This window comes from Danio rerio, chromosome 11, assembly GCF_052040795.2.
Source record: "Danio rerio strain M-AB ecotype USA chromosome 11, GRCz13ab, whole genome shotgun sequence".
NCBI lineage: Eukaryota > Metazoa > Chordata > Actinopteri > Cypriniformes > Danionidae > Danio > Danio rerio.
In genome coordinates this window covers 13,592,915-13,618,790 of record NC_141031.1, presented here as the reverse complement: position 1 = coordinate 13,618,790, position 25,876 = coordinate 13,592,915, and the positions used below count along the sequence as shown (strand labels likewise).

Here is a 25,876-nt window from a genome sequence, read left to right as displayed (position 1 = left end):
ACTTCTTTAAAGGCTTAACATGAAAAATTTCCATTGACCATGCAATTAAAGACGATCATGCTCTTTTGAATAAGGTATTTTGCCACAACATTTTAAAAGATTTTGCCCTCCATCAATACCTTTTGGTTCTCTCTCTCTTTCTCTCTCTCTCTGTGACACATTCTCATGTAGAAGCCGCAGCCTCCAGCGCATAACATCTACTCAGCGTAATAGGCAGAGATTGGAAGGTGGAGCGGCCGGAGAGGAGAGATACTGAGAGAACACAGATAGAGGGAGAGAGAGAAAGGGGGAGGGAAAGAGTCTAATGACAGCTAGAGAGGTATTCTGAGGGACTCCTCACTTTTACAAGAGGTTTGGGCGCTGAAAGACTTTTTGTGGCCTTATTTAACACACTTTTGACTCAGTTTTTGGAGTGATGATCTACTGGTCTGTTCAGAGATTTTTTTATGATCAAAACTGGACGAAGATTTTTATTCTTTAGTTCCTATGCCGAAATTCTTCCAGAGTTGAATATCATCTGACATAAGAAAATGAGAGCAGCGTGGAGGGTCTTCTTTCTTCTGTGCGTCCATCTGCAACTGGCGTATGGTAAAGTCTGACCTTCGCTTTTAACTTTACGAGTAACTCGCTGTAGTTACACAATGGCCAGTTTCCTGTTTATTTATTGATGCAGTGTGAATGAGAAGGTGTGAATGACTCCGGGGGCGTTTTGTGTCAGGATATGATGCTTAATGGGTGCTCTAAAAGTGACAATAAATAATTATGCACCTTGCCAGAAGGAAGCTGTGTTTATAATCGGTTATTAATATTTTATTATTTATTAAATAATGTTATATTATTATGTCTGGTATACTGAATTTAATTATTATTTAGAATACGGTGCCACTTTATATTAAGTGGCCTTAACTAATATGTACTTACATAGGAATTAATAGTTTGTTACAATGTACTTATTGTGTAAATACATGTATTTACTGTGTACTTATGCTTGATTTAATACATCTATGTACTTACATCTGTAACTAACTTTTGTAATTACATTTGTAAATACAATGTTGACCATCCTTTACACCAGGGGTTCCCAAACTTTTCAGCCCGCGACCCCCAAAATAACAATGCCAGTGACTCGCGACCCCCAATATCCTCTGAGGTGGTTATAAATACAGAAACCTTGCATGCAATGACGCAGACACACCAATTAAATTTGTGTCAGTGCTTTAAATGTGCCAGAAAGTATAACCTGATGTTATAAAATCAAAATGCATCTGACGCTATTGCTGCCTTTAATATAATGTAATTTCCCCAGGGGTCACAATCCAATAGAACTAGTAACTATAAGCTAACTATATAGTATATAGTAACTATAAACGACTATTTTTATTTTCAGTATAGTTATGGATAAAATATGTTAATTCTTATGGTTTAATAAAAATAAATAGATTTTTGGAAATCACCAGGCGACCCCCCCTTTATTGCCCCGCGACCCCTCGGGGGGTCCCGACCCCCACTTTGAGAACCACTGCTTTACACCTTAACCCACCCTTAAACCTACCCATGCCACCAAACCTGTCCATAATCCAACCTCTATCCCAACTCAAAAGCACCACAAGTGTTCTCAAATACATTATAAACACAGTAAGTACATTGTATTTATTTTTCTGATGTAAGTACATAGTAGTTAAGGATACTTAATATAAAGTGGGACCTAGAATACTACTTTCATATTAATAATAATATTATTATATTATAATTATATAAAAAGTCATTCATAATAGCTGTCATCATATTTGTATATTGAATGAATTTATTTATTTACTCTCCTGTTAAAAATACACACCCTAAAATATTTTGAAGAAAGTTGATAGCCAGTATCTATTGACTTCTGTAGCATAAATTTTCTGATTACAAGATGATTCATTGGATTCACTAAAAAATGTTGAGGTAAGTGATTGCAAACAATCAACAACAACAAACAAACAAATTAAATTTAGTAATGTTTAACTTAATTTGCTTGTTTAAATTCAGTCTATATAAATTGTTTGTAACCACTAACCTTAAAAAGTTTTAGTAAATTCAGTAAATAATTTGTTAGAGTATGAATATTAATATTATTAATTGCTTACATTTATATAGCGCTTTTCTAGTAACACTCAAAGCTCTTTACAGATTACTGGTGGAATCTCGTCATCCACCACCACAAATGAACATAAATGGACATAAATGACTTCCAGTTTTCAACATTCTTCAAAATCAGGAAGAAAATCTCATAAAGGTTTGGAAGCACTAATGGATGAGTGCCCATCCGGCACAGGACATCAACATGACGTCAGATTGATGGTGTACCCTAACATCGGGGGACGTTGCATTTTGTTTGGAAATAACAATCAGGGGTGCGTTTCTGAAAACCATCATTAGCCAAATAAGGTTGCAAGTTTCGTCGTTACAAACATAGTTAATTAATTTGGCGTTTCCCAAGTCCATCGTTCCAACAAATATTCACGAACTGCATGGCAAACTTCTATGCTTGCAACTACACCTCTGGAGCTGTAGTTAGAAACATAGTTCCGGGTTGTGTTCTATTCCACACATTAAGGTCATCTCTCTTAGGTGTAATTTGCTTTCAAAGTATTTTTACGGTTCAGTTTTAGCGTTCTGCATGTTTACAACTGTGCTTCCTTCGCAGTGCACTTCAAAACATTGATGTCATTTTGAACACAGCAGTGGCTTATGACGAACGCTATAGCTGACCTATTATTTAAAAGTTTATGTTACATCTCCTAAGCTTGTGCAAAAAACATAGCATACGTTAATGTTTTTAATTTATAGTGGCTTATTTATTAAGTATCTGTACTGTATATGAAATGGGCCTGTTGGTTAAAACATTTCTGCAGTGGTTTGTATATGTCAAATTGTAAAAGTAGACTTTTCAAGAAGTAAAAAAAAAAAAACAATATCCCACTTAATAGTAATTATAACAATTATAATAATCATCATCAACAACCTCATAATTATTATTGATATATTAAAGTTAGATTTTTTTTTTATTTCCTAATAAATAATAAATATGACATTTAATCTCGTTATTTATTTATTTATATTATTTATATATATTTGAATATGTGTTAGCTTTTGTATGTGATTTTGTTTTAGAATAGAATATACAATAGGGAAACACAGGCCCTATATGTGCCATTTACATATATTTCAGTTAATATGGAGTGCATGTTTTTACCAAAACTAATATTGGATTTTTTTTAAATGCGAGTGTGAAAATAGTATAATTTGCACAAAGAAATTATGGGGTTCTTTACTAGAGGAGTTGTTACCACCCCGTTTAGAACATCATTCTGGGCATTTTAAGTTATAACTAACGTGGTACAAACAATGGATCTGTGACAGAAAAACAACGATTTTGGGAAACACTCGTCACTACATCGTTTTTCCCCCAAACGATGCATCGTACTATGATAATTCAGCTGTGAGTTACATGGGAAACGCAACCCTGGTTGATGTCAAAACCCAACAACAGGCTGACGTCAATGTCCAACATCGAACAGACTTTGGATTTTGGTCACTTTCCAACAGAACCTAAAAACAATTAAATATCAATGTTTAATGATGTTACAGCTTGACGTTGTGTGGACGTTACCACTATGATATCTTTCAGATGTTGGATTTTGGTTATTTGTCATATCTGACAAATAGGGCGACACGGTGGCACAGTAGCTAGTGCTGTTGCCTCACAGCAAGAAGGTCGCTGGTTCAAGCCCCAGCTGCATCAGTTGGTATTTCTGTGTGGAGTTTGTATGTTCTCCCCGCATTCGCGTGGGTTTCTTCAGGGTGCTTCGGTTTCACCCACAAATCCAAAGACATGCGGTACAGGTGAATTGGGTAGGCTAAAGTGTCTATAGTGTATGTGTGTGTATGAGTGTGTATGGGTGTTTCCCAGTGAGGGGTTGCAGCTGGAAGGGCATCCGCTGCATAAAACATATGCTGTATAAGTTGGCGGTTCATTCCGCTGTGGCGTCCCCGCATTGATAAAGGGACTAAACCGAAAAGAAAATTTATGAATTAATACCTGATGAATAAATGTCAGTATTTGACGTCAATGTGTTGTTGGTTTAAGATGTTGGCGCAAATTGTATTTTGGTCACTTTCCAACACAATCTAAAATCACAACACAGGCTCATTCTGAAAGCGTAGCCTTACTGTATTTACGTTTCTGAAGATCTTAAATTATGTAGCCAGAAGTACGTATGACTGCATTTCATCTTTAAAACAAATGCTACGGGGCGGTATGATGCTGTTCCTTTTCACGCTTACCAGTTGACAGCTTAACAGCATGTGGACAGCTTTTGCACTGTAAACAGTTTGTCCGGTAGCTTGACGCGTATGTTGACGGACTTGAGATGCGGAGCGGAGTTGCCCGTAAAGACAGGGTTTGGGTCCAGTGAAGAATGGTTAAATAAGCAAGTGATACAAAAACAAAAGCCAAAAAATAAAATAAACAAGTAAATAACAATTTGAGAACATGGTAAGATCTGAAAACGTGGTAAAAATCAGGTGGCCGTGAGGGCTTTTCTTTTTCTGGATTGTTTTCCAAAACACTGTCGGTTGGGTTTATTGAAGTGGGTGGTCAGGTCAATCTGTGATTTTGAAAATACTATTAGTTGGGTTTAGGGAAGAGGGAGTATGGGGAAATTGTTTGGTTGGTCATTTAGTCAGTGAGCCTCTGGTGGATTTACGTGAGAACAGCAGCTGTGACTGGCACTCACAAGAAAAATTTGAGATCTGAAAAAATGTACACAGCTGACTCAGCTGAAAAACTGCAAAAAAAAAAAAAAAAAAAAAAAGTAGCTCCTGGAACGTATTTTGCACTCTCCAGAAATGTATATAGGGGTACTTAATCAGAATGAGCCTGGGTAATAAAATCAACCAAATATCAACATCATTTCATGTCGTTATTGGATGTCAAAATAACATTCTCCTTAAATGCTGGCAACCTAAATCTATAAATGTCTTATGATGTTGTGTGCAGTGTTGGGGAGTAACTAGTTACATGTAACGCCGTTACGTAATTTAATTACAAAATAAAAGTAACAGTAATTAGTTAGAGTTACTAAGAAAAATATGTAATTAAATTACAGTTACTTTTGAAAATGTTAAAGATTACAAATGGGGTTACATCTAATATTTTTATTTAAAACTCTGTAATATGTTGAATAATATTAATCTGTTGCTTTGCCTGTTTTGACATTGCATGATGGCTTCTGCTAAGGCCATTTATTCAAGCGCTGATGCTTTTGATTTGCGGCGCAACCACGGGCGTAAATCCCGGGGGGAACATGTTCATTGTCCTCCTCACCAAATAAAATATATAAATATATATAAAAACGCACTCTCTATTGTGAAAAATATATGTGTATACCTAAAATAATTGTCTTAGTAGGAAAAAAAACCCGCATTTATTATTTAAAAAGCATTTAGAAAGACTTCACCACCGCTTCCTCATAGTGGTTTGATAAACTGGCAGAGCGTCTCACCTACTCCTCACACAGCCTGTCACATTCAGACACACAGACAGACATACACAAAAGTTAGGTGTGTGGCTACAGGTCATGTTGAATTTGAGTAAGTATGGTGTATAAATCACATTAAATAAAGTGATTCTCTTCAATGTAGTTAATGCAGAATCATTTATAAATTTGTTGCGGCAAAAATGCAGATTACCGATATCCATGAATCTGCTGTATTAGCGGTTAAAATGACTCATGTAGTTAACGTATGCTTGTTTACGTTAGCTTGTTGCATACGTTAGTGCACTGCAGAATAATACGCCAAAGCCGTTTATCATGCAATGTTTCATTTGTGACGACTTGGCATAATGTTAACTAACTAGCCCCACTGTATTTTTTGTGTAATCAATTTAAATTTCGTTCTTAAGTGACTAAAGTAGTTTAAAATATAAAATGTCCTTGTTTTTATTGTTGTGATGATTTTTATGATACTTTTTCATTCTTTATGTAAAGCACTTTGAATTAGCATTGTGTATAAAATGTGCTACAGTATAATAAAACTTGCCTTGCAGTGTCATGGACTAGATAAAATGATTGAGGTAAAGTTGGTTTTATATTCGCACATTCATTCAGTGACCGCTCCATACATTGTTTACCATGGTACTTTGAAGATTCAAACTGAAATCTCATGTAAGTATGACTTTAAAACAACATTAATAATAATAATAATAATAATACATTTTATTTGTATAGTACTTTTCCTACATACATGGAACTCAAAGCACTTCACAAACAACAAACAGGCATTGTAAAATAAACCAAATAAAAAATATATAGACAAATAAAGCAAAATATATACTCAGATAAAAGCATACATGTACACGCATATATGCATACATCTACACAATCACACACAATAATCTTTACATACATGCACACACACCATACATGCATATGTACATAAACCTACACAATTTATATAAATTGCATAAACTTTACAAACTGTTATATTCATACGCAATTTTATAAAGGTGCGTCTTAACAAGCTTTTTAAAATCATAAATTCTGGGGGATTCTTTCACTTCATTTGGGAGACAATTCCTAGATTTTGCAGCATAGTGAGTAAAAGAAGTGCCGCCAGATAGCATTAGATTTACAGAGTGAAATTCTAGAAGTCTAGCGCTAGAAGAGCGTAGCAAATGGTTTGGATTATATTTTGGTAAGCAGTCAGAAAAGTAAGAAGGTGTCATGTTGTGTAGTGCCTTATAAACTAATAAAAGAATGTTAAAATCTATTCTATTAATGCTGGTGTGATATGTTCTCGAGTCTTCAATTTCATTAAATCTCTGGCTGCTGTATTCTGTATCAATTGCAACTTCTTTATAGAAACTTTAGGTAAACCAGTATAATAATTGCACTATTAATTGACTGTGAACAATGCTGTACTTTGATGGTTGTTGGCTGCTAATATAATTTTACTATTTAGAATTTCTTATGAATACTCTTCTGAGATTATATTATTAATGAGAGACTAGATGTGTGAATATAAAACCAACTTTACCTCAATGATAAAATGACATAGTAAAGGAAAATGGACATAAGATTATTTTTCAGTGCAGTAAACGGCAAGTACAAAAAGTTCACATATTAGGGCAATTTGGCTTTCAGAATGAGTGCTTATGAAACTACTAATGTCACAATATTAATCACAGGCAAAGGAGAAAGAAATGATTGAGGAACAGGCAGAGCAGGGTCAGTCAGATGTACAGTGTCAGGTAAGGGTGTTGTGCTTTATTGAAGGGATAATGACAATTCTTTTGGGGTGAACAATTTCTTTTTTATGTTTTCTAAATTGTGGCTGTTTAGCAGATGAACCTCACAGGCTCGCCAATTTACAACATGATCTCTCAATTTAACAAGTGTAATGTAAACCAGTTAGTTATTATGAGTATGGAAAACGTCTTTTCCTGCATTTATTCGGCTTCAGGAGTCTGTCTGTTGACTGTAAACAACACAACAAACAATGCAATAAATAGTTTTACAGAAAAATTGCTTTGTCATTGAACCTGAGAAAAACTTAACCATAATGTAGTCTCCATGCTGTAATATGAACAATAAAACTATTTTTAACTGTGGGGACATATCTTTATAAGTACAATTCAGCTGTATTATTTGTGCCCCCTTCAAAAAATCTTTAAAAAATTGCTTATAAGAAATTTTATATTTATTGTCCTACTGTTAAATCAAATTAATGGTCATGGGCGCACCATGTCTAATCCTCTTTGCCATTGAAAAGCATGAGGAAGCATCTGCAGGTATGTAAGCTAACGTTTATTTGTTTTATAAAAGCAAATGGTTTTTGTCGTTATCGTGAGTGTACAGAAGTAAAAACAGACTCTTTCATTTCCCATGATATATTATGACTCACAAAGTTATCGATTTGTGAATTTCAGGGCACCAGCAGACTCCTCTGGCCAAAGTAATGTTATCACATTAACAGTGTAGCTAGTTTAATTACATTTCTCAGTAGCGTGACGGTAGCGTCACTAAAAATCAAATAGCTTTTTACAGTAGTGAAGCTATTTTATTAATGAAGTAGCGCAGAAGTGTGTCCACACAAGCTACATTTACCGATCGCGGATCAATACTGTTTAAAATGTGTAACACCTGGTTTTATTGGATTTTTTGTTTTTGCTGTTATGTACTATAATTTATTCCTGTATGGTACAGCATATTATTTACAGTAAATAATTAAAATGAACAGTTCTGACTCATATGTTTCATTGGCAGTTTTATTGACCACTAAGATGTGATTGATTTGGATTTAAGTGGCTTCGATTTAAAAAACAATTGCAAAAATTAGATGTATTTTTTTATTGGAAATGCCACATAAATCACCTGCACAACTACCTAAAATTTTGATTTTGTAACAACAGTAAACATGTTTTTGTGATAAGGTGTGGTTTTGTGGTGGCTCTACTTTAAATTTAAATAAATTTAATTAATTTAATTTAAGTGATGAAAGCTTTTGAGATTTTAACAGTAAACAGAGTGTTACTGTAAGCTCACACCTGCTCTGTATAAATGCTTGAAAATTATTTAGTTGAAAATGTTTATTAAAAACTTAAAAGTAATCAAAAAGTAATCAAATGTAATTAGTTACTTTACTTTTATAAAGTAATCGAAAATTACAGTAACTTATTACATTTTAAATAGGGTAATTTGTAATCTGTAATCTATTACATTTTCAAAGTAACCTTCCCAACACTGGTTGTGTCACTGCTGTCTAAATGTGAGAAAATTTTTATTTTGGCATAAACTATGCCATTAATGATTGAGCTTTTAATACTTTAAACACACACAAAAAATGCTTTGCCCTTTTTAGTGTTTTCCATGAGCCCAGCTCATGCCCATGCGGAAGAAAGACTCCTCCAGTCTTTGTTCATCAACTACAACAAGCTTTCACGTCCAGTAGCAAACATCTCTGATGTGGTTCTGGTCCATTTCGGCTTGTCCATTGCTCAGCTCATTGATGTGGTGAGTCTCAGATATCCTACTTTTTTCTTTTCCTCTAAAACGTACAGTCTCACCATAAAGTCACTTTCCCTTTTTTTATTACTCTCTTCTGTATGGAAATCTCACTATGCTTCATAAAACCAGGATGAGAAGAATCAGATGATGACCACAAATGTCTGGGTGAAGCAGGTATGTTTTCATCAAAAAAAAAAAAAAAACGCCCATAATTAGACATTAATGAGATTTTTAATTGGAACTGGGCTCTTGTTGCTTCACTCTCCACCCCTGTCATACATGCTGGTTGTGAGCGGTGATGAGCGCACATGTTTCCCTGCAGGAGTGGAACGACTACAAGCTGCGCTGGAACCCAGAGGAGTATGAGAATGTCACCTCCATCAGGATCCCCTCTGAGATCATCTGGAGACCGGATATTGTGCTCTATAACAAGTGTGTGAGGCCTTTTACAAATCCGGAATTTAGCCAAATCCATTTCTTAAGATCGACATCATCAAACACTGTTAACCTCCCACCGTTCCAGCATTGTGAAAGGTTTCCGCAATTCGGTTTGATTTCATTCTTTCACTTTGGAGGTCTGTTAATGTTTTTTTCCTACTCAATCTCACGGCAAATCAGAAGTTTTTGATTTATTTTAAATCCAAGACAGAGTTTCGGACATGAGCAATATAATGATATTTTTGTCTTTTAACATTTTTTTATTTTTTTACATTTTTGCTATTTAAAGCTGCTTTACAGCTGAATTGGAACACATTTTAAAGTTGATGATATATTTGCATTTCATAATTGCAACTTTATTTTTATTTTTTTCTTTATTATATATAAAAAAAAATTAGACAAGTCATTGGACAACAGGGGTTTGTTCTGTAGCCACACTGTTTAAAATTGTCCCGTTAAAAAACAGTAAAATACTGGCAGCTGCAGTTGCCAGCAATGTACTGTTATTTTACAGTATGTTGCTGTAAAAATACATGGACTACATTGATTTACACAATACTCAAGTTAACTCATTTTGCTCACTGAAAGCAACTGCCTCAACTTGGTCAACTGCTGAATGAGTTTATGAAGTAATGTGCTATATATGCTTAGAAGCATACTTATAATGATCACTTATTTTAGTTAATTAGAAAAGTTCAGTTTAACTCTAATGTCTTATTTTTCACAACAGCACACATACATGTAAATCTGGAACCCCCAGATAGATTCTGACTGCATCAGCAACTAAACAGCTGATGTTTTTAAATAGAGAAACATGCAGAATAACATCAGCAGCTCATTGTTCATCTTTAACTCATACACTGGCTCTACTCTCCTCCACAACGGTGACACACAGAAGAAATTAGCTTCAGGTTTTACAGTAAAATACTGTTTTTTCCTTGATTTAACGGTAATCTACTGGCAGCTGTGGTTGCCAGCAATCTACTGTTTTTTTACAGTCTATTTCCGTAGTGTAAATTAACAGTATTACTGTTAAAATACATTTTTACACTGTGTTTTTACCTCTCACACCTTTAACCCTTTAAACCCCAGAGCATATACTTCAGTTTTTATTGAAGTGTCCACACTACTGAGTGTTCAAGAAACATGTAGCAAAGCTGAAGTAAATTCATTAATTAACTGACTAATTAAATGATAATTGAGGATTAACAATGAACAAATGAAGAAATACTGAAAGGAAAAAACAAGAACAGAACGTACAAAACTTTAGTCACAGCTTTATAATGAAATAACCTGAAGAACAACAAATGATTAAATCATTTAAATGATCAGCGGATGATTAAACAACTCTACAAACATCATCACCAGCTACACTTATTACTTAATACATGTATTTTTATATAACATCTTCTAAAGTTCTTCTTGAGAAAAAGTTAAAGTTTTACATCACCATCATGGAGAACAGAGTTTGCTTTAGTTGGGCTCTTAGCCCTGTCATTTTTAACATTTATATGTCTTGGCTGCTGCAATTGTTAAGAACTTTGTTTAAAAAGCTCCTTAGTTGTGGCAAGCCAGCCAAAAACCTAAATAAGATCTGGTGATGTTCATGTTGCTATTAAATGGCAGAGTCTGTTCTCATTTAGTATAATATAATTTACTGCTCCTATTCAATGTTAAATCTACTGTTTTACATTATATGTCTATATATAGCAATGATTTCTGGAAGTTTTTAAGTATATCTTGGACAATAACACTGCTCTATGGTGTAAATCGCACTTAAAGAGACATCAATAATCAGCGTATGAACCTCAATAATGGTGACAACTAACAAAATTAACAGTTTAACTCACAAACAGGCAACTGAAAGTCGAAACATAAACAAAAGCAGAATCAAACACAAATAAAGAAAACTGTTAGACCATTATACAACATTTATTTATACCGCAATGCATGCTGGGATATTTGTACCGTGCCACTCCCAGCATGCATTGCAGCATGAAACATTTGAGATGTTACCATTGTTGAGATACAAGGTCAGATTCATGAGGTCTGAGTGTGTAGTTGTCATAACTGAACTGTTTTTGTATGTTATTTCTTAACTGTTAAGTAATTACGGAGGTATCTTTTCTTTTTTTACTTCTTATTAATTAAATTAATACCTGCAACTAAGCATAAAATCTATTGCATGGGGCCCTCCTTCCAGATTTATAACAAAACATTTATCAGAACTAATTTCAGACAAATAGATTTCTCTATTTATTGACTTTCCAACTTGATTACTATAATACAAGCACTTTGTAAACTCTTTATTATAGTAATTGGAGAGTCTGAATTAATAAGTTCAAGGGTGAAGAGCCCAACTAAACCAGCCCCTCACTCCATTACGGTGACACGAAAAACACCTTAATTTCTGTTGGATCTCAATGAGAATAGTATGGAAGTCAAATCAGTCAGTAATAAGTGTGTGTCTGCTGTTGTTTGTGGAGTTGTTTAATGATCCTCTGCTGAGACTAAAAGTGTTTTATTTTACTTGATTTTATTTCATGTTGTAACTCAAGTGTTGTTTGTGTTTCTTGTCTCTCTTTCCTTCAGTAATTGTGATTATTAACAGCAGGTGTTCATCAGTGTCTGAATTCACTCATTAGTGTTCATTAACTCTGTCAGGTGAACTATATTGGTGAACTAGTTGATGGAATAGTGAACAAGGGCACAAAGTGTGATTTTAAACACAGACTTCAAAATGTCGAATCTGAACTCTGTTAGCTCACAGTTTTCTGCTGCTGGTTATTTTCTCGAAAACAAAAATTTTACACAGAATGCACTGTTTTTAACAGAATATTACTGTTTTAGTGAAAAAACATTATTTTACCGTAGAATCTGACCGTTTTTTAACAGCAATTTTTTACAGTGCATTTGGGGGAAGGGTAACACTATTAACCTTAAAATTATTTTTTAAACTTAAAAACTGCATTTATTTCAGCCATAGTAATATATATTAAGTAATAAACTTTACTATATACATTCATATTAAATGCAAATGCATGCTTAACATGAATAAACTGTGTTTTTTATTAAAATATGAATAAATACATTATAATATAATTTATTTACATTTTTATAATCTCATTCATACATTTAAATATGCTTCAATGACAGTTGGGTTTAGGGGTGAGGTTTGGCCACATCTTAAAAAAATGTATGTTTTCTTCAGAATTAATTGAATGAATTAGCCACTTTTCTGACAATATGTCCAATATGTTTTGCTTCCTAATGGTAGTTGTCATATGGGGGTAATATTTGTCATATTTAATCACCTTTGCATCTAGTTTGTATGTCTTTGCATGAAGACTTGATAATTCAGCTCTAATTAATTTAACAAGGCACCATGGCTGGGTAAAGCTAGAGCTCAGTGAATGGGAGATTACAATGAATATTTTTTTACTACAGTATTTGCTGAAATAATAAAAGTAAAACTGCACAATGGTGTTATCAAGACTTTCAGAAAAAGGAAAAAAAAATAGTGTGAGACTGATGACGGCAAATAGAGGAGAGAATAACATCAAATCTACTCTCAGCCCCGTAGACGCTGCGTTACGAACACCTCACATAGGCGGTAATTTGTTTTTTGAAGCTTGACGCAAAGATGATATAATACTTTCATAAATGCATATAAATACTCATACATTAAAAAAAATTAATGTAAGGATTTAAGATAATAATGACCGTTAAACATGTCATAACAGACTTGTGAAAGGGTCCATGGTGTAAATAAGTAAAATCACACATCTTTTACTTTAAGGTGCATTATGTAGCCTATTTCTTTTGCATTAACAGAAATAATTTGGTCTGTATATAAAAATCGCCCTCTATATCATTAAATAGTGCCTTATTTGAGGGAGCAACCATTTGCAGTGATGTCCTTGATCCATAGTGGATGTTCTGGCTTCCATTCAATCAAACCCCCAATGCACTACAATAACGAGTGTGAAACCAATGTACACTTAACAGCTAGAGCAGGGGTGCTCAAGCATGTTCCTGGAGATCTACCTTCCTGCAGAGTTCATCTCCAACCCTGATCAAACACACCTGAACCAATTTGTTAGGACCTGAACAGCACTCGATAATTACAGGCAGGTGTGTTTGATATGGGTTGCTACTGAAATCTACAGGAAGGTAGATCTCAGGAACAAAGTTGGCCACCCCATGGCTAGAGAATTACCTTAAGGCACTGTGATTGAGAGTTGAATATCTACGATCAAATTTTAAATACTTAAATTTCTAAACAAAAATAATAATTGTTAAATTAATGTTTGAATGCATAACAGATATCAAATTTCTTTGTTTCATTACTAATAGCAAAGTCCCTTTAAGGCAAGTCATTTTACTTGGCGGCCGTCTTTGAAACTCCTCTCAGGCATTCTATCTGAATGGGGAACATCAAATTCTCCAAAATTGCTTGCCAAGCTTACGATTACATTTCATATTAGGAATCACCAATAAAATTAAACAACAACTGTCTCTTTAGTTTCATTTTCTAAACATCCAAATCATTCATTCATTTCTTTTTGGCTTAGTCCCTTTATTAATCTGGGGTCGCCACAGCGGAATGAACCGCCAACTTATCCAGCATACGCAGCGGATGCCTTTCCAGCTGCAACCCATCACTGGGAAACACCCATAGACACTCATTCACACAAACACATACACTTATTCACAACGGCCAATTTACTTAATCAATTCCCCAATGTTATGGTTTATTAGATTTCAAATTTAATATGTAAGTCTAATTTAGTATTTTGGTTATTGTTAATAAATAGTGCACCAATGTAAATCATATCAAAAAACATGAAAAGAAAAGGGAACACAAGACACAAATTGTGGGTCTGCATATAATTTCTGAGACCGCTTAAGAAAATGTGTGTGTGAGCAGTGCACATTTGAGAGCGTGAGAAAACTTGTGTGCAAGCAGCGTATATTTGAGAGCTTGCAAGCAATTTTGTCCATGAAATCGGTGCACGGGCACCACACAAGGTTGAAAGCAAAATTCTTCAATGTTATGCAAACAAAACAATGTTACTGTTTGTATGAAGTAGTCTTCTTCATTGAGAATATGTGCTATCATTTTACATTGCTGCAGATTTGCGTCTAAATCTCTTTAGCACACATGAGATTCAATTAACAAAATAAAAACTTCACTCTATTTTACTTTGCAGCATACAGGAGTTGTTGGTCTACTGCTGCCTCATTGAGGTGGTTTATGTAATTTTAGTTAATCACAAGTTGATCACCGAAGACATATATAATTAATTGTTTTTTTTTTTTATTTAGATGGCCAAATTCTGATTGTGGAAAGAAAATGCTGGGCAGGTTGTTATTTGATGAATAAATGACAATAAGCCACAGTTTTTAATTTAAAGCTTTAACAGATTCCTTTTTTTCTGATTATAACTGATGTAGTAAATCTGTATTTTAAAAATATATATTTTTTTTACATTTCTTTATTCTAAATCTTTAGGAAATATTTTGGTAAATCAAAAATTGTGGTTATATCTGACAAGCTAATCCAGCTAAAAACAATGCTTAAAATGACACTAAAATGCAGTATTTACATCTCATAATTAAACAAAAAGTGAGGCATATAACTGCAAAAAAAGGCCCACATTTTGAGAAAAAAAGAACCACCCCTTTCACCAGGCCAGAAGCAGTGGTCCTACTCTAATTCTGGTCTTCTAAACTTCTAGTAGGTTGGACTTTCTATTTAGGTAGTCTAACCTAAATCACCATGGATTAAAACTATTATTCATTAACAAAATTGTATTTGAATAAAAATATGTTTAGTTCAGTTAAGGGCGAAGCAGTGGCACAGTAAGTAGCGTTGTCACCTCACAGCAAGTGGGTCGCTGGTTCGAAACTTGGCTCAGTTGGCGTTTCTGTGTGGAGTTTGCATGTTCTCCCTGCGTTTGTGTGGGTTTCCTCCGGGTGCTCTGGTTTCCCCCACAGTCCAAAGACATGCTGTACAGGTGAATTGGGTAGGCTAAATTGTCCATAGTGTAAGAGTGTGTGTGTGAATGCGTGTGTGGATGTTTCACAGAGATGAGTTGCTGGGGCTGGAAGGGCATCCGCTGCGTAAAAACTTGCTGGATAAGTTGGCGGTTTATTCTGCTGTGGCGACCCCGGATTAATAAAGGGACTAAGACGACAAGAAAATGAATGAATGAATGTTCAGTTTAAAACAACTTCTCACATTATGAATTTTCAATGCAAGTCATCAAGTTGACAATGGCAACATTTTCAAATAAACCATTCCATGAATTAGGCCAAAATCTCTTTATTTAATATTTGATTGTCCTTGTTTAAGCTGTAATTTGATTTTAGTAAATACTGAAACCAAGACAACAATTAGGTATTCTCAACAATTAAACAACAACTAAATTCAAGATATCTACTCTCAGAAAGACTGGATTTTTAGAGTTCTAAACCCAAGCACGTCAACGACGTCTCATGTTATTGATGGTTTGGCTCACTGTGATGTACACGGACACCACTAAAGCTGTCTTTCATGCTGCTCCACAGATATTTCATCGCAGATCCTGTCTGACAGTTTTTTCTGTTTGATCTGCAGCGCGGACGGAGACTTTGCGGTGACTCACTTGACAAAAGCTCAGGTGTTTTACAACGGGAGAATCAAATGGAAACCTCCCGCCATCTATAAAAGCTCCTGCAGCATCGATGTCACCTTCTTCCCCTTTGACCAACAAAACTGCAAGATGAAATTCGGCTCTTGGACGTACGACAGGGCCAAGATTGACCTGATCAGCATGGCCAGTGACGTAGACCAGATGGACTACTGGGAAAGTGGCGAATGGGTGATAATAAATGCAGTTGGCACCTACAACATCAAGAAATACGAGTGCTGCACTGAAATCTACCCAGATATCACCTACTCTTTCATCATCAGACGCCTTCCTTTGTTCTACACCATCAATCTCATCATCCCCTGCCTGCTAATCTCCTGCCTGACAGTCCTGGTCTTTTACCTCCCCTCAGAATGTGCTGAGAAAATCACGCTGTGTATATCTGTCCTCCTATCACTGACTGTCTTCCTCCTGCTAATCACCGAAATTATCCCTTCAACCTCATTGGTCATCCCACTGATTGGCGAGTACCTACTGTTCACCATGATCTTCGTCACTCTGTCCATAATCATCACGGTGTTTGTACTCAACGTGCACCACCGTTCGTCTCGTACGCACAGCATGCCACACTGGGTCCGGCAGCTATTTCTTCACCTGGTGCCTCGTTACCTGTTCATGAAACGTCCACCAGCCTCGGGCAAGAGAAACTGCGGGAAGCTGATTGAGATGATGCACAAACAGGCTAATTCGCAATCTATGTTTCTGCGGAACAACATCCTGGATATCTCTCCGCAAAGTCCGATCCCGCATTTGGGACCTACTTCAGCTGCCCAGCAGGATCAAGTTCAGCAGGACTCAACTTCCCCCAAACCCCTGTTTTTCTGCAGTTCCCCCAGCAGCCAGTATTCAATCCTTCAAGAGGAAAACTCACAAACCCCCCAAACACCAGTTCTCAGCTACACATGCGCATATACAAACAGCATCTTCGCCTCCAGCACAACTTCCTTTCCAGATACTCTCCTTGGCACCCTGCTGCACACCATACCGCAGGACGGAGCCAAGAGCACAGAATGCGATTTCCAAGGCCACAGTGCTGAGAGTGTCTTCATGGAAGCCAAGGAGAGTGTTCTGGGAGCAGGGAGTTGTCAACACTGCCTTACGTCTGAAGGGACGAGTCTGCAGAAGCTTGATCTCGATGAGGCAGGGAGGTGTACCAGACATAACATGCCCAGCGCTCAGATCTTCAGCCCCAGCAGTGACGGCTCCACTGATCTGAATGCAGCAGAGCCAGTCAGCAATCTGTCTCAGTCCCTGCTCAAAGCCTTGGAAGGAGTTCAGTACATCGCTGACCATCTCAGAGCCGAGGATTCAGACTTTTCAGTAAGTTTTACCATTTGAAGGCACAATATGTTCGATTTTTGTAACACATTACCATAACAGCACATGAATAATGGTGTACTACTCTAAAAAATTATTAACTGGATTTACATTTTTTAGGGTAAGTGGTTGCAAACAATTTATGTGGACTGAATTAAAAGAAACAAATTCAATTCAGTAATGTTCAACTTAATTTGATTGCTTAAATTCAGCTCATATAAATTGCTTGCAACCACTTACCTTAAAAAAATGAGTAAATACAATCAATATTTTTTTCAATGTTATATGTAAATTAAACGTTTTATTATTAACTAAATCTGAGTTATGCGCTAACCAAGAACTAACTTAAACTACAACACAGTCACATGAGTTTATGTGTGAATAATGGCTACCTTATTACTTGTTAGTACATATTTGTTAATTCATGTATTAATTAACTCCTTTGTTTAAGCTATATTTAATCTAAATGAGTCCCACTTTGTATTAAGAGTCCTGAACTACTATGTACTTACATCAGAATACAAATACAGTGTACTTAATGTGTTTAGAACGCATTGCAGAACACTTCTGGTGCTCTTTGCATGAGATACAGGTAGGGTTAGGCATAGGTTTGGTGATGTGGGAGGGTAATGCCAACCCGGGCTCATTGTGGAAACGTAGCCCCGCGGACGTTTCTGCGGACCGAGATTTACGTCCCGGGAGGTACGTATTCGAGCGTTTTTTTGTTTTCGCGGATCCGCGAGAGGCCGCTGTGCGCACTTTTTCGCATCTCGGGCAGGCGCCTCTCAGGAGTGCGCAGCGTTTGCGCCCGCGCCGTTCTCGTGCGAAAAGCCGTCGGATCGGGGGAAAAAAAAAAAAAGCAAAAGCCCTCGATTTCGACCGCGTTTTCGGATCCCGCCGCATTCTCGCCCTCATTTTTCGGATTCCGTTTTTCGTCTCACCTGATTTCCGGAACCTGCTGTTCCCCGGACTCGATCCCTGTCGTCGTCCACCGCGGCCGGCTCCTCCTCCTCGTCCGGGGCCTCCGCTCCGCCGACGCAACGCTGTGAGCTAAGCGGACAAACTGATTGCGTCGGAAAAGCCCTCCACTCGGAGGCGAGCCGTCGGCCGGCGAGCGCGAAGAGGAGCGGCGCCACACCGCCCTGCGGCGTTCGCTCGAAAAAAACCAAACGCGGCCTTTACGTACCTCAGGCCACGTAAATCGCGGTCTCCAGAAACGTCCGCGGGGCTACGCTTCCAGAATGAGCTTGGGTTGGTTAATGCAGTGCTCACACCAGACATGGCATGGATAAAATGAACTATTCACGCATAATTAGTAGGGATGTAACTGTATCAGTATTTCACGGTACAATAATACCTCGGTGTGAATGGCACGGTACGGTATTTATTGAATAATTTACAAGAAAAACAAAACTAATGAAAAGACCCAAAAAAAGTGCCAATAGTGTTTATTTACCTTAGCACTGAACATACCAATGACATACAAATTAGCCATCTATCTGTAAGTTTCGAAACAGGAACTTCAATTTTTCAATTTTAATAACAAAAAACTATTAAACCATATTAAAAAATAAAGTTTCAATTTAGTATTGTTGAAAACTCATCACATCCAACATTTAATCACCCACTTACTGTACTTAGATAGAGATGGTTTTTAATGGAAAATTATTGTATAACTATAATCTGGAAAAAGCTGGGATCTCTGGGCATGTCCCTTGCAACAGAAAAAAAAAACCCTCTCATTTGGGACTGAGGTTTCTGGGACAGAGAGATATGATTTAGCCAAGGTTGACAGCAGTGGGCAACGCTGTGCATTGTCTTTCCACCACTTGAGAGGACAAACCATGAGTGAGATAGAGGTCTCTTTGTGGTACAAGTCAATGTCTGCATCAATCTAACAAGTGTGCTGTGTTCTGCAGTCCCCATGACTGTTTTTAGTCGTATTCCCCGACTTATATTTCACCACAGTCTGGCAGTGCCTGCATACTGTTTTTTTCTTTGTCTGTCTCACCTTTTCTCCTTTTTCGTATCTTTTTAGAAAGAAACCGAAATGCTTCCACACATTCCATTTAAAACCCGCTTTAGGTTCGATCATTTCCAGCTCTCTTTCTTCCCCGCTACTAGCAGCACACTCCATTTCCGCATTACTGGATCTGTAGTGACAACAGACCGCAAAGGATGATGGCCACGCCTGGGCTGATGGGAATTGTAGTTCCCGCTACCTTCCGTTCGCTTCATTCGCCCAAGCAAACTTTTCTCAATAATATAGTTTTATTGAGTCATGCCCCTACGGTAATATTGAAAAAAATTACTATTGCGGTATGACGGTATTTACAATATTGTTACATCCCTAATAATTAGACTTGTGAACATTTTGAGTTCTCTTGCTTTATTTGCACATCAAGTACGCTTCATTAGCACGTCAAATTCACTTCTCAGTAGACGCGGATTCGCGTCATGGGCTGGGCTTCTGTCTGCCCGGTGACTCTAATTTCGTTGCTAAATGGCTAACATGTATTTTATTGAGAGAATAGCTGTGTTTATGTGCTTTAGAAAGGCTGATAAACAGCGTTGATTTTTTGGAGCCATGTATGAGTCCACTAGATCCATCCAGAAGTGCACCCAGCTCTGTGAGTTCATCAACTCTTCCAGAAACTATACATGGACGATGGAAGCTTTCGGAGGTGCTTCAGACTAATCCGAGCTTAGTTTTATGAACTGTTGTCTGGTATCGGCAGCAGGATTTTCACCCAAGACATAATTACACCCCTACAAGACAAAGCTCATGATTGGTTAACGTGGCACGAATGTTCAGATTTTCACACAAGTGGCGCTTCATTCACGCAAATCTCGTCTTTCGCGCTGCCTAATTCGCACATATCACACTGCAGGATGTCTATTCTTGCCTTTGCATTGACTTAAGCAAGCGTAAGTAATGTAAAAACATGTATTTACACAATAAGTACAATGTAACAAATAATTAATTTCCGTGCAAGTACATATTAATTAGGGCAAATTAATATAAAGTGGGACCCCAAAAAAACCTGTTTATGTATGTTTATGCCATCACTTTACTTGCAGGGGCAAATTCTTATAACCTAATTTTTGACTACTCATTAACATCACACATTTGTCTAGTAGTGCATGTCAACATTGAAAAAAACAATAGATAGTGTTCTGTTTACATCAAAACCAGGGGTGTCAAACTCATTTTAGCTCAGAGGCCACATGGAGGAAAAAACAGCAAGCTTTTTATCAGACTACTGATTATTTTATATGTTCCTCTTTGTTTGTTTGTTTGTTTGTTTGTTTGTTTGTTTGTTTGTACCTCTAGCCCAATCCTAAACCCAATCGTCATAGTAATGTAAAAACAGATCTGGATCTGGAGTCTTCTCTATTAGTATAGCTCATTAACCATGTGGAAGGATGATAACAGCCTTCTAACGCCTATTCAATTGAGTGATGACATTCAAAGTGTGTGGGAAAACCCAGTAGCCATAATATCAAATTATAGCAAGCAGTCTATTCAGCATACTTTGTAAAAAATCCATTAGTTTACTATACTTATAAATAGAGTAAACCCACTGTTTTCAAGCAATTAGCTGACTTAAAAAAGTAATTAAAGCTGTTGCCTTAAAATTATGTAAATTAACTAAGTAAATAAATTAACTAAGTACATTAACTGTGTATAATTATAAAAATAGGACTTAACAGTTATAAAAAAAAATATATATATATATATACAAAACATAAATACATTCAGAGTCAAGGGCATTAATACATACAGACAACAGGTTTACTCACTTTTTACGTAAAGATTCAAGATTCAACTTCTCTGATTGTATGAAATGAAAAAGACAAAAGTCATTTGGAGTTGAAACGGCTTGAGGTCTATTTTTGGTCACACTTTATTTTGATGGTTCGTTTGTTGAATTTAAGATATATTGCATCTGCATGCCAACTAATTCTCATTAGATTATATGTAGACTGTTAGGGTTGGGGTTAGGGTTAGGTTGAGTGTAAGTTGACATGTACTCGCAAAGTTTCTTTCAGCCAGTTAAATGTCTGTTGAAGGAGCAGTATCAGCAAATATTAAGCAGACAGTCTACTAATACTCAAGTGGACCATCAAAGTAAAGTGTTACCCTATTTTTGTTTATGGAAGAAGTGCAAAATAAAGTACAGATAAATTAAATGAAAATAAAAAAGGAGCGCAAATTAGGGTTTTTAATGTTTACCTGCTAAAAGGAACTTTGAAACATGTCTTTAGGAAGAGATTCTCCTCAAGTTCTTCCGAGACACTTTCAACTGGCCTTTGATTCTTGTATTATTTTTTTATCACCGCTTGCTATACTACAAAAACCAGAAAGTACTGTGGTCTCACAGGAAGGTAGTCATCCAAAAAATCAATTCTGAGAGGCAAAGACATGAGTGGAAAATATATCATGATATCTGAAACGAATGAATCTCCTTTTTTCCGCCAGGTGAGGGAAGACTGGAAATATGTTGCCATGGTGATTGATAGAATATTCCTCTGGATGTTTGTGCTGGTGTGCATTTTGGGGACCGTCGGACTGTTCCTCCCTCCGTGGCTCGCTGGGATGATCTAGAACATCATGCGGAGTCTTTAACTGGCCTTGTCAATCACACTTGACTGCAGTGACCTCATTAAACATCCGCTGGCATGGAAATTAAGTGATGTTTAATGTCAGTGCTTTTTTTTATGTAACAGGAAGTTATTTATGGGATTCTGTTTTGGGTTAAATGTTAGTTAATGATTAATTAAATGAAATTGATGTGATGATTTACTCTCGCCTTCTTTTTAAGACAACTTTTTTACATGCAAAACAAGAAGATTTTCTGAAGACAGTTCTGGTCTCCCTTTTCTATGTATAAACATGGAAATACTAAGAAATACTAAATAAAAAAATACTAAAGTTTAATAAAATAATAATACTGTAATCCTTTAATTATAAAAAAAATATATGTTTGCTGTTTGTTCAAACTAACTCATTTAAAATGAGTTGAAACAATACAATATTTGGGTATTTTGGGGAACAACCTAATTATTCAACATAATTTTGAAAATGTAGACCTATATACGTTCCTGGAGAGTGCGAATTAGATACCCAGATGTACGTATGGTGGAATTTCGCCTTTAAAATAAACATTACTGGGGTTGGGTGGGTGGATGGGGGGTGATGGGGGTTGGGGGGAGTTGGGGTGTCCATGTGGATGGCTATTCTGCTGTTAGCAATTTGTCCAGTGACTCATCACATATGTCGGCAGACTTGACACACAGAGGACTTGACAGCAATGTTCAATAAATAAACAAGTAAATAACAGGGTGAGAATGTGGTAAAATTTGAAAACATGGTAAAAATCAGGTAGCTACGAGGGCTTTTCTTTTTCTGGATCGCTTTTAAATACTGACAGTTGGATTTAGGAAAGTGGGTGGGCGAGTCAATTGATGGTTTTGAAAACACTATTGGTTGGGTTTAAGGAAGGAGGAGGGTGGGTCAGTCGATTGCATACCTGCCAACCCTCCCGTTTTTCCCGAGAGTCTCCTGTATTTTAGACCAATCTCCCGCGACCCTCCCGTTTTGTAATTTCTCATCAGTAATTCAGTCAGTCAGTCTACAGCGGCCAGGTGGATTTACGCGAGAACAGCAAACACGAATGGCACTCGCGAGAGAAATTTGAGATCTTAAAAAGTGTACACAGCGGCCTCTGGTGGATTGTATGAATTGTGTGAAACCCATCATGTCTAATAATTATATATATATATATATATATATATATATATATATATATATATATATATATATATATATATATATATATATATATATATATATATATATACATGTAAAAAAAAATTAAGACCATATATGAAATGACTATTTAAAAAAATGCAAACATAAGGGGAGATTTCAATGAAATAAGACGAAAATACTATAATAATAATAATCAGTCTTTTGAAATCTACAATTTTGGAAAATATGTTTAAACAAAATGTATGTATAATAAGGAGAGTTTTGGAACACATTGGTGGTCCTACTGGATAACTAAAAACATTATAAGACCATCAGCCTATGCATTGTAAACAAAAACAAAAAATTCAGACTGCCCTATTTTTTTAAGCTGAATCAAATTAACCTTATGAGTCATTATCACTAATATTATATTAAACTGACCTAGCCTTATTGTTGGGGATGTTTTCATCCACTCTGGGGTGATTTTGTGTGTTAATTTGGTTACAACTTTTTCTGTTTCAGCTAGCAGAATAATTTTTGGTAACAAATCTTAATTTGACACATATTTTAAGAAAATGCTTTGAAATTTATAAATCTCAATCATACGCTCTGAGCAAATGTAGTACCCTTTTGCTATGATGATTAGGGATGAAAAAATCCACTGAATCTATATATAAGATATATATATATATATATATATATATATATATATATATATATATAAGATGTATGATATATAAGTGTTTAGAAAATTACAGGACTTTAACTCTTTCATTGCCAAAATCATAAATGATGTCACTGATTTGGTGAAAAACACACAAAATGACGTATTTTCAATATAAAAAGTAACTGTGGACTGGATTTTCTTTACCTTTTATCAAAGGCTTAGACATGTGAACGATTAGTAACACCATTGCCCTTGATGCATTGTTTTTGATTGATTTTCATTTTATCACCCTAATGCACTGTTGGTGACTGTTTTGCCCCATTGACTTCCATTATAACCACATTTTTTTATTACAAAATCATGACACTATACACTCAATCGATTGTTGGTGGTTTTCCCTGTTCAGAATAGTTCAAATGTGTAATTTTACTGTTAATCATCAATTGGCACCATCAACCCTTTAGATAGGCCTGCGCAAAAAAGTGTAGGTTCTGGATTTTAAATGAAGTTTAACAGCAAATTAAAGTGTGTGTATGCGTGTCTGAGTGTATGAGAGTGACCTTTAAACACTTACACTGATGTATCTGAGAAAATCAAAATACATGTATGCATCTCAGCTCTCAGAACTACATCGAGTAAACAAAAACTGTCTATTTATGCACCATCAAATATAAAGGAAGTTAATTGGGCAAAAACACCCGCCAACAGTAAATGACGGAGAAAAAATAAAAATCGAATGCATCAAAGCCATGTTGTTACTAATCGTTCACATGTCCAAGACTGTGATTAAAGGTAAGAATAAAATCCAGTCAACTATACTTTTTATATTGAAAATACGTCCTTTTGTGTGCGTTTTTTCAACAAATCGGTGACATCATTTGTAAACTTGGCAATTAAAATGTTAAAATCCTGTAATTTTCTTATCAATTTAGTAGTTTTGTTCAGGACTGAGGTTGATTAACAGATTTATGCAAAAATATGTGTTTACAGCAGTTTAATTTAGTGAATGTTTTCATGCCGAACATAACAAAAGGGTAGTAAATTTGAACAGTGCTTAAGTGTTAAAACAGTTTGCGTAACTAATCAAATTTAGTTGGAACATGATTATCTTAGTGTAATAAGTAACAATAAACATATGTTGTCGTGACTTATTGATCATATAATTTTTTACAGTGTGTGCATTAACTTAACCCATATTTAACCTGGAATATTCCTTTAAACAAACCCCCTGGGTGAGCTAATACAGTCTGTCATCTTAAGTAAAGCAAGTGCAAATTTAATGAGTGCTAAACCTGCTGACATTAAAAACATAGACATCAACAAAAAAGAATAAAGTCTAACTTTAATGGTTTACACTGGGACATGTTTAAATTATTTAAATGAATTGCTTTGCCCTGTTCTGAGCACTGCTTCACGGCGCCTGGATTTCATTATGTGAAAATTACTTACAGGAGATTTCAGCTGTGAAAGGTAACAGCAGATAAAATTGTGCAATAGTCTGTCCTGAAGGTGATATGAATTTATAATGATCATTTTTCCAAGGTCTTCTTGTATTACTGCTTTTTGCCTTTACAAACACTCAATATTGATAGCAAAAATGTCCTTCGTAGTTGGTGAAACTGTACCAACACTAAGCTCATACTTTGTGTACTAACACTATTTATGCCCGTATTTCAGCTTAGTCTCTTTATTAATCAGGGGTTGCCACAGCGGAATGAACAACCAATTTATCAAGCATATGTTTAACGCAGCATATGTTTAGCTGCAACCTATCACTGGGAAACACCCATACACTCTCATTCACACACATACAAAGGAGCAACCAGAGGAAACCCACATGAACTTGAGGAAAACATGCAAACTCCACACATTATTGCCATCTGACCCAGCCAGGGCTCAAACCAGTGACCTTCTTCTTGTCAGGCAATCGTGCTACCCACTATGCCATCATGACGCC

At 36.0% G+C, this 25,876-nt stretch overlaps 1 protein-coding gene across 1 annotated transcript; it reads left to right on the top strand.

Annotated features, from left to right (window-relative positions):
- The first annotated feature begins 338 nt into the window (after positions 1-338).
- On the top strand, positions 339-22,294 carry chrna4b (cholinergic receptor, nicotinic, alpha 4b). The gene is made up of 6 exons (NM_001048063.1): positions 339-588; positions 8,902-9,053; positions 9,177-9,221; positions 9,370-9,479; positions 16,108-17,500; positions 21,981-22,294. Exons 1-6 carry the CDS (start codon positions 531-533, stop codon positions 22,104-22,106), a joined length of 1,884 nt encoding a protein of 627 aa, NP_001041528.1. The 5' UTR covers positions 339-530; the 3' UTR covers positions 22,107-22,294.
- Positions 22,295-25,876: the final 3,582 nt, after the last annotated feature.

What these genes read in the sequence shown, in the direction of transcription:
- chrna4b (NM_001048063.1), top strand. Translation starts at nt 531, where the DNA reads ATGAGAGCAGCGTGGAGGGTCTTCTTTCTTCTGTGCGTCCATCTGCAA. An exon ending in CCATCTGCAACTGGCGTATG is followed by an intron (nt 589 to 8,901) that starts GTAAAGTCTGAC and finishes TGCCCTTTTTAG; the next exon opens with TGTTTTCCATGAGCCCAGCT. An exon ending in CAAATGTCTGGGTGAAGCAG is followed by an intron (nt 9,222 to 9,369) that starts GTATGTTTTCAT and finishes GTTTCCCTGCAG; the next exon opens with GAGTGGAACGACTACAAGCT.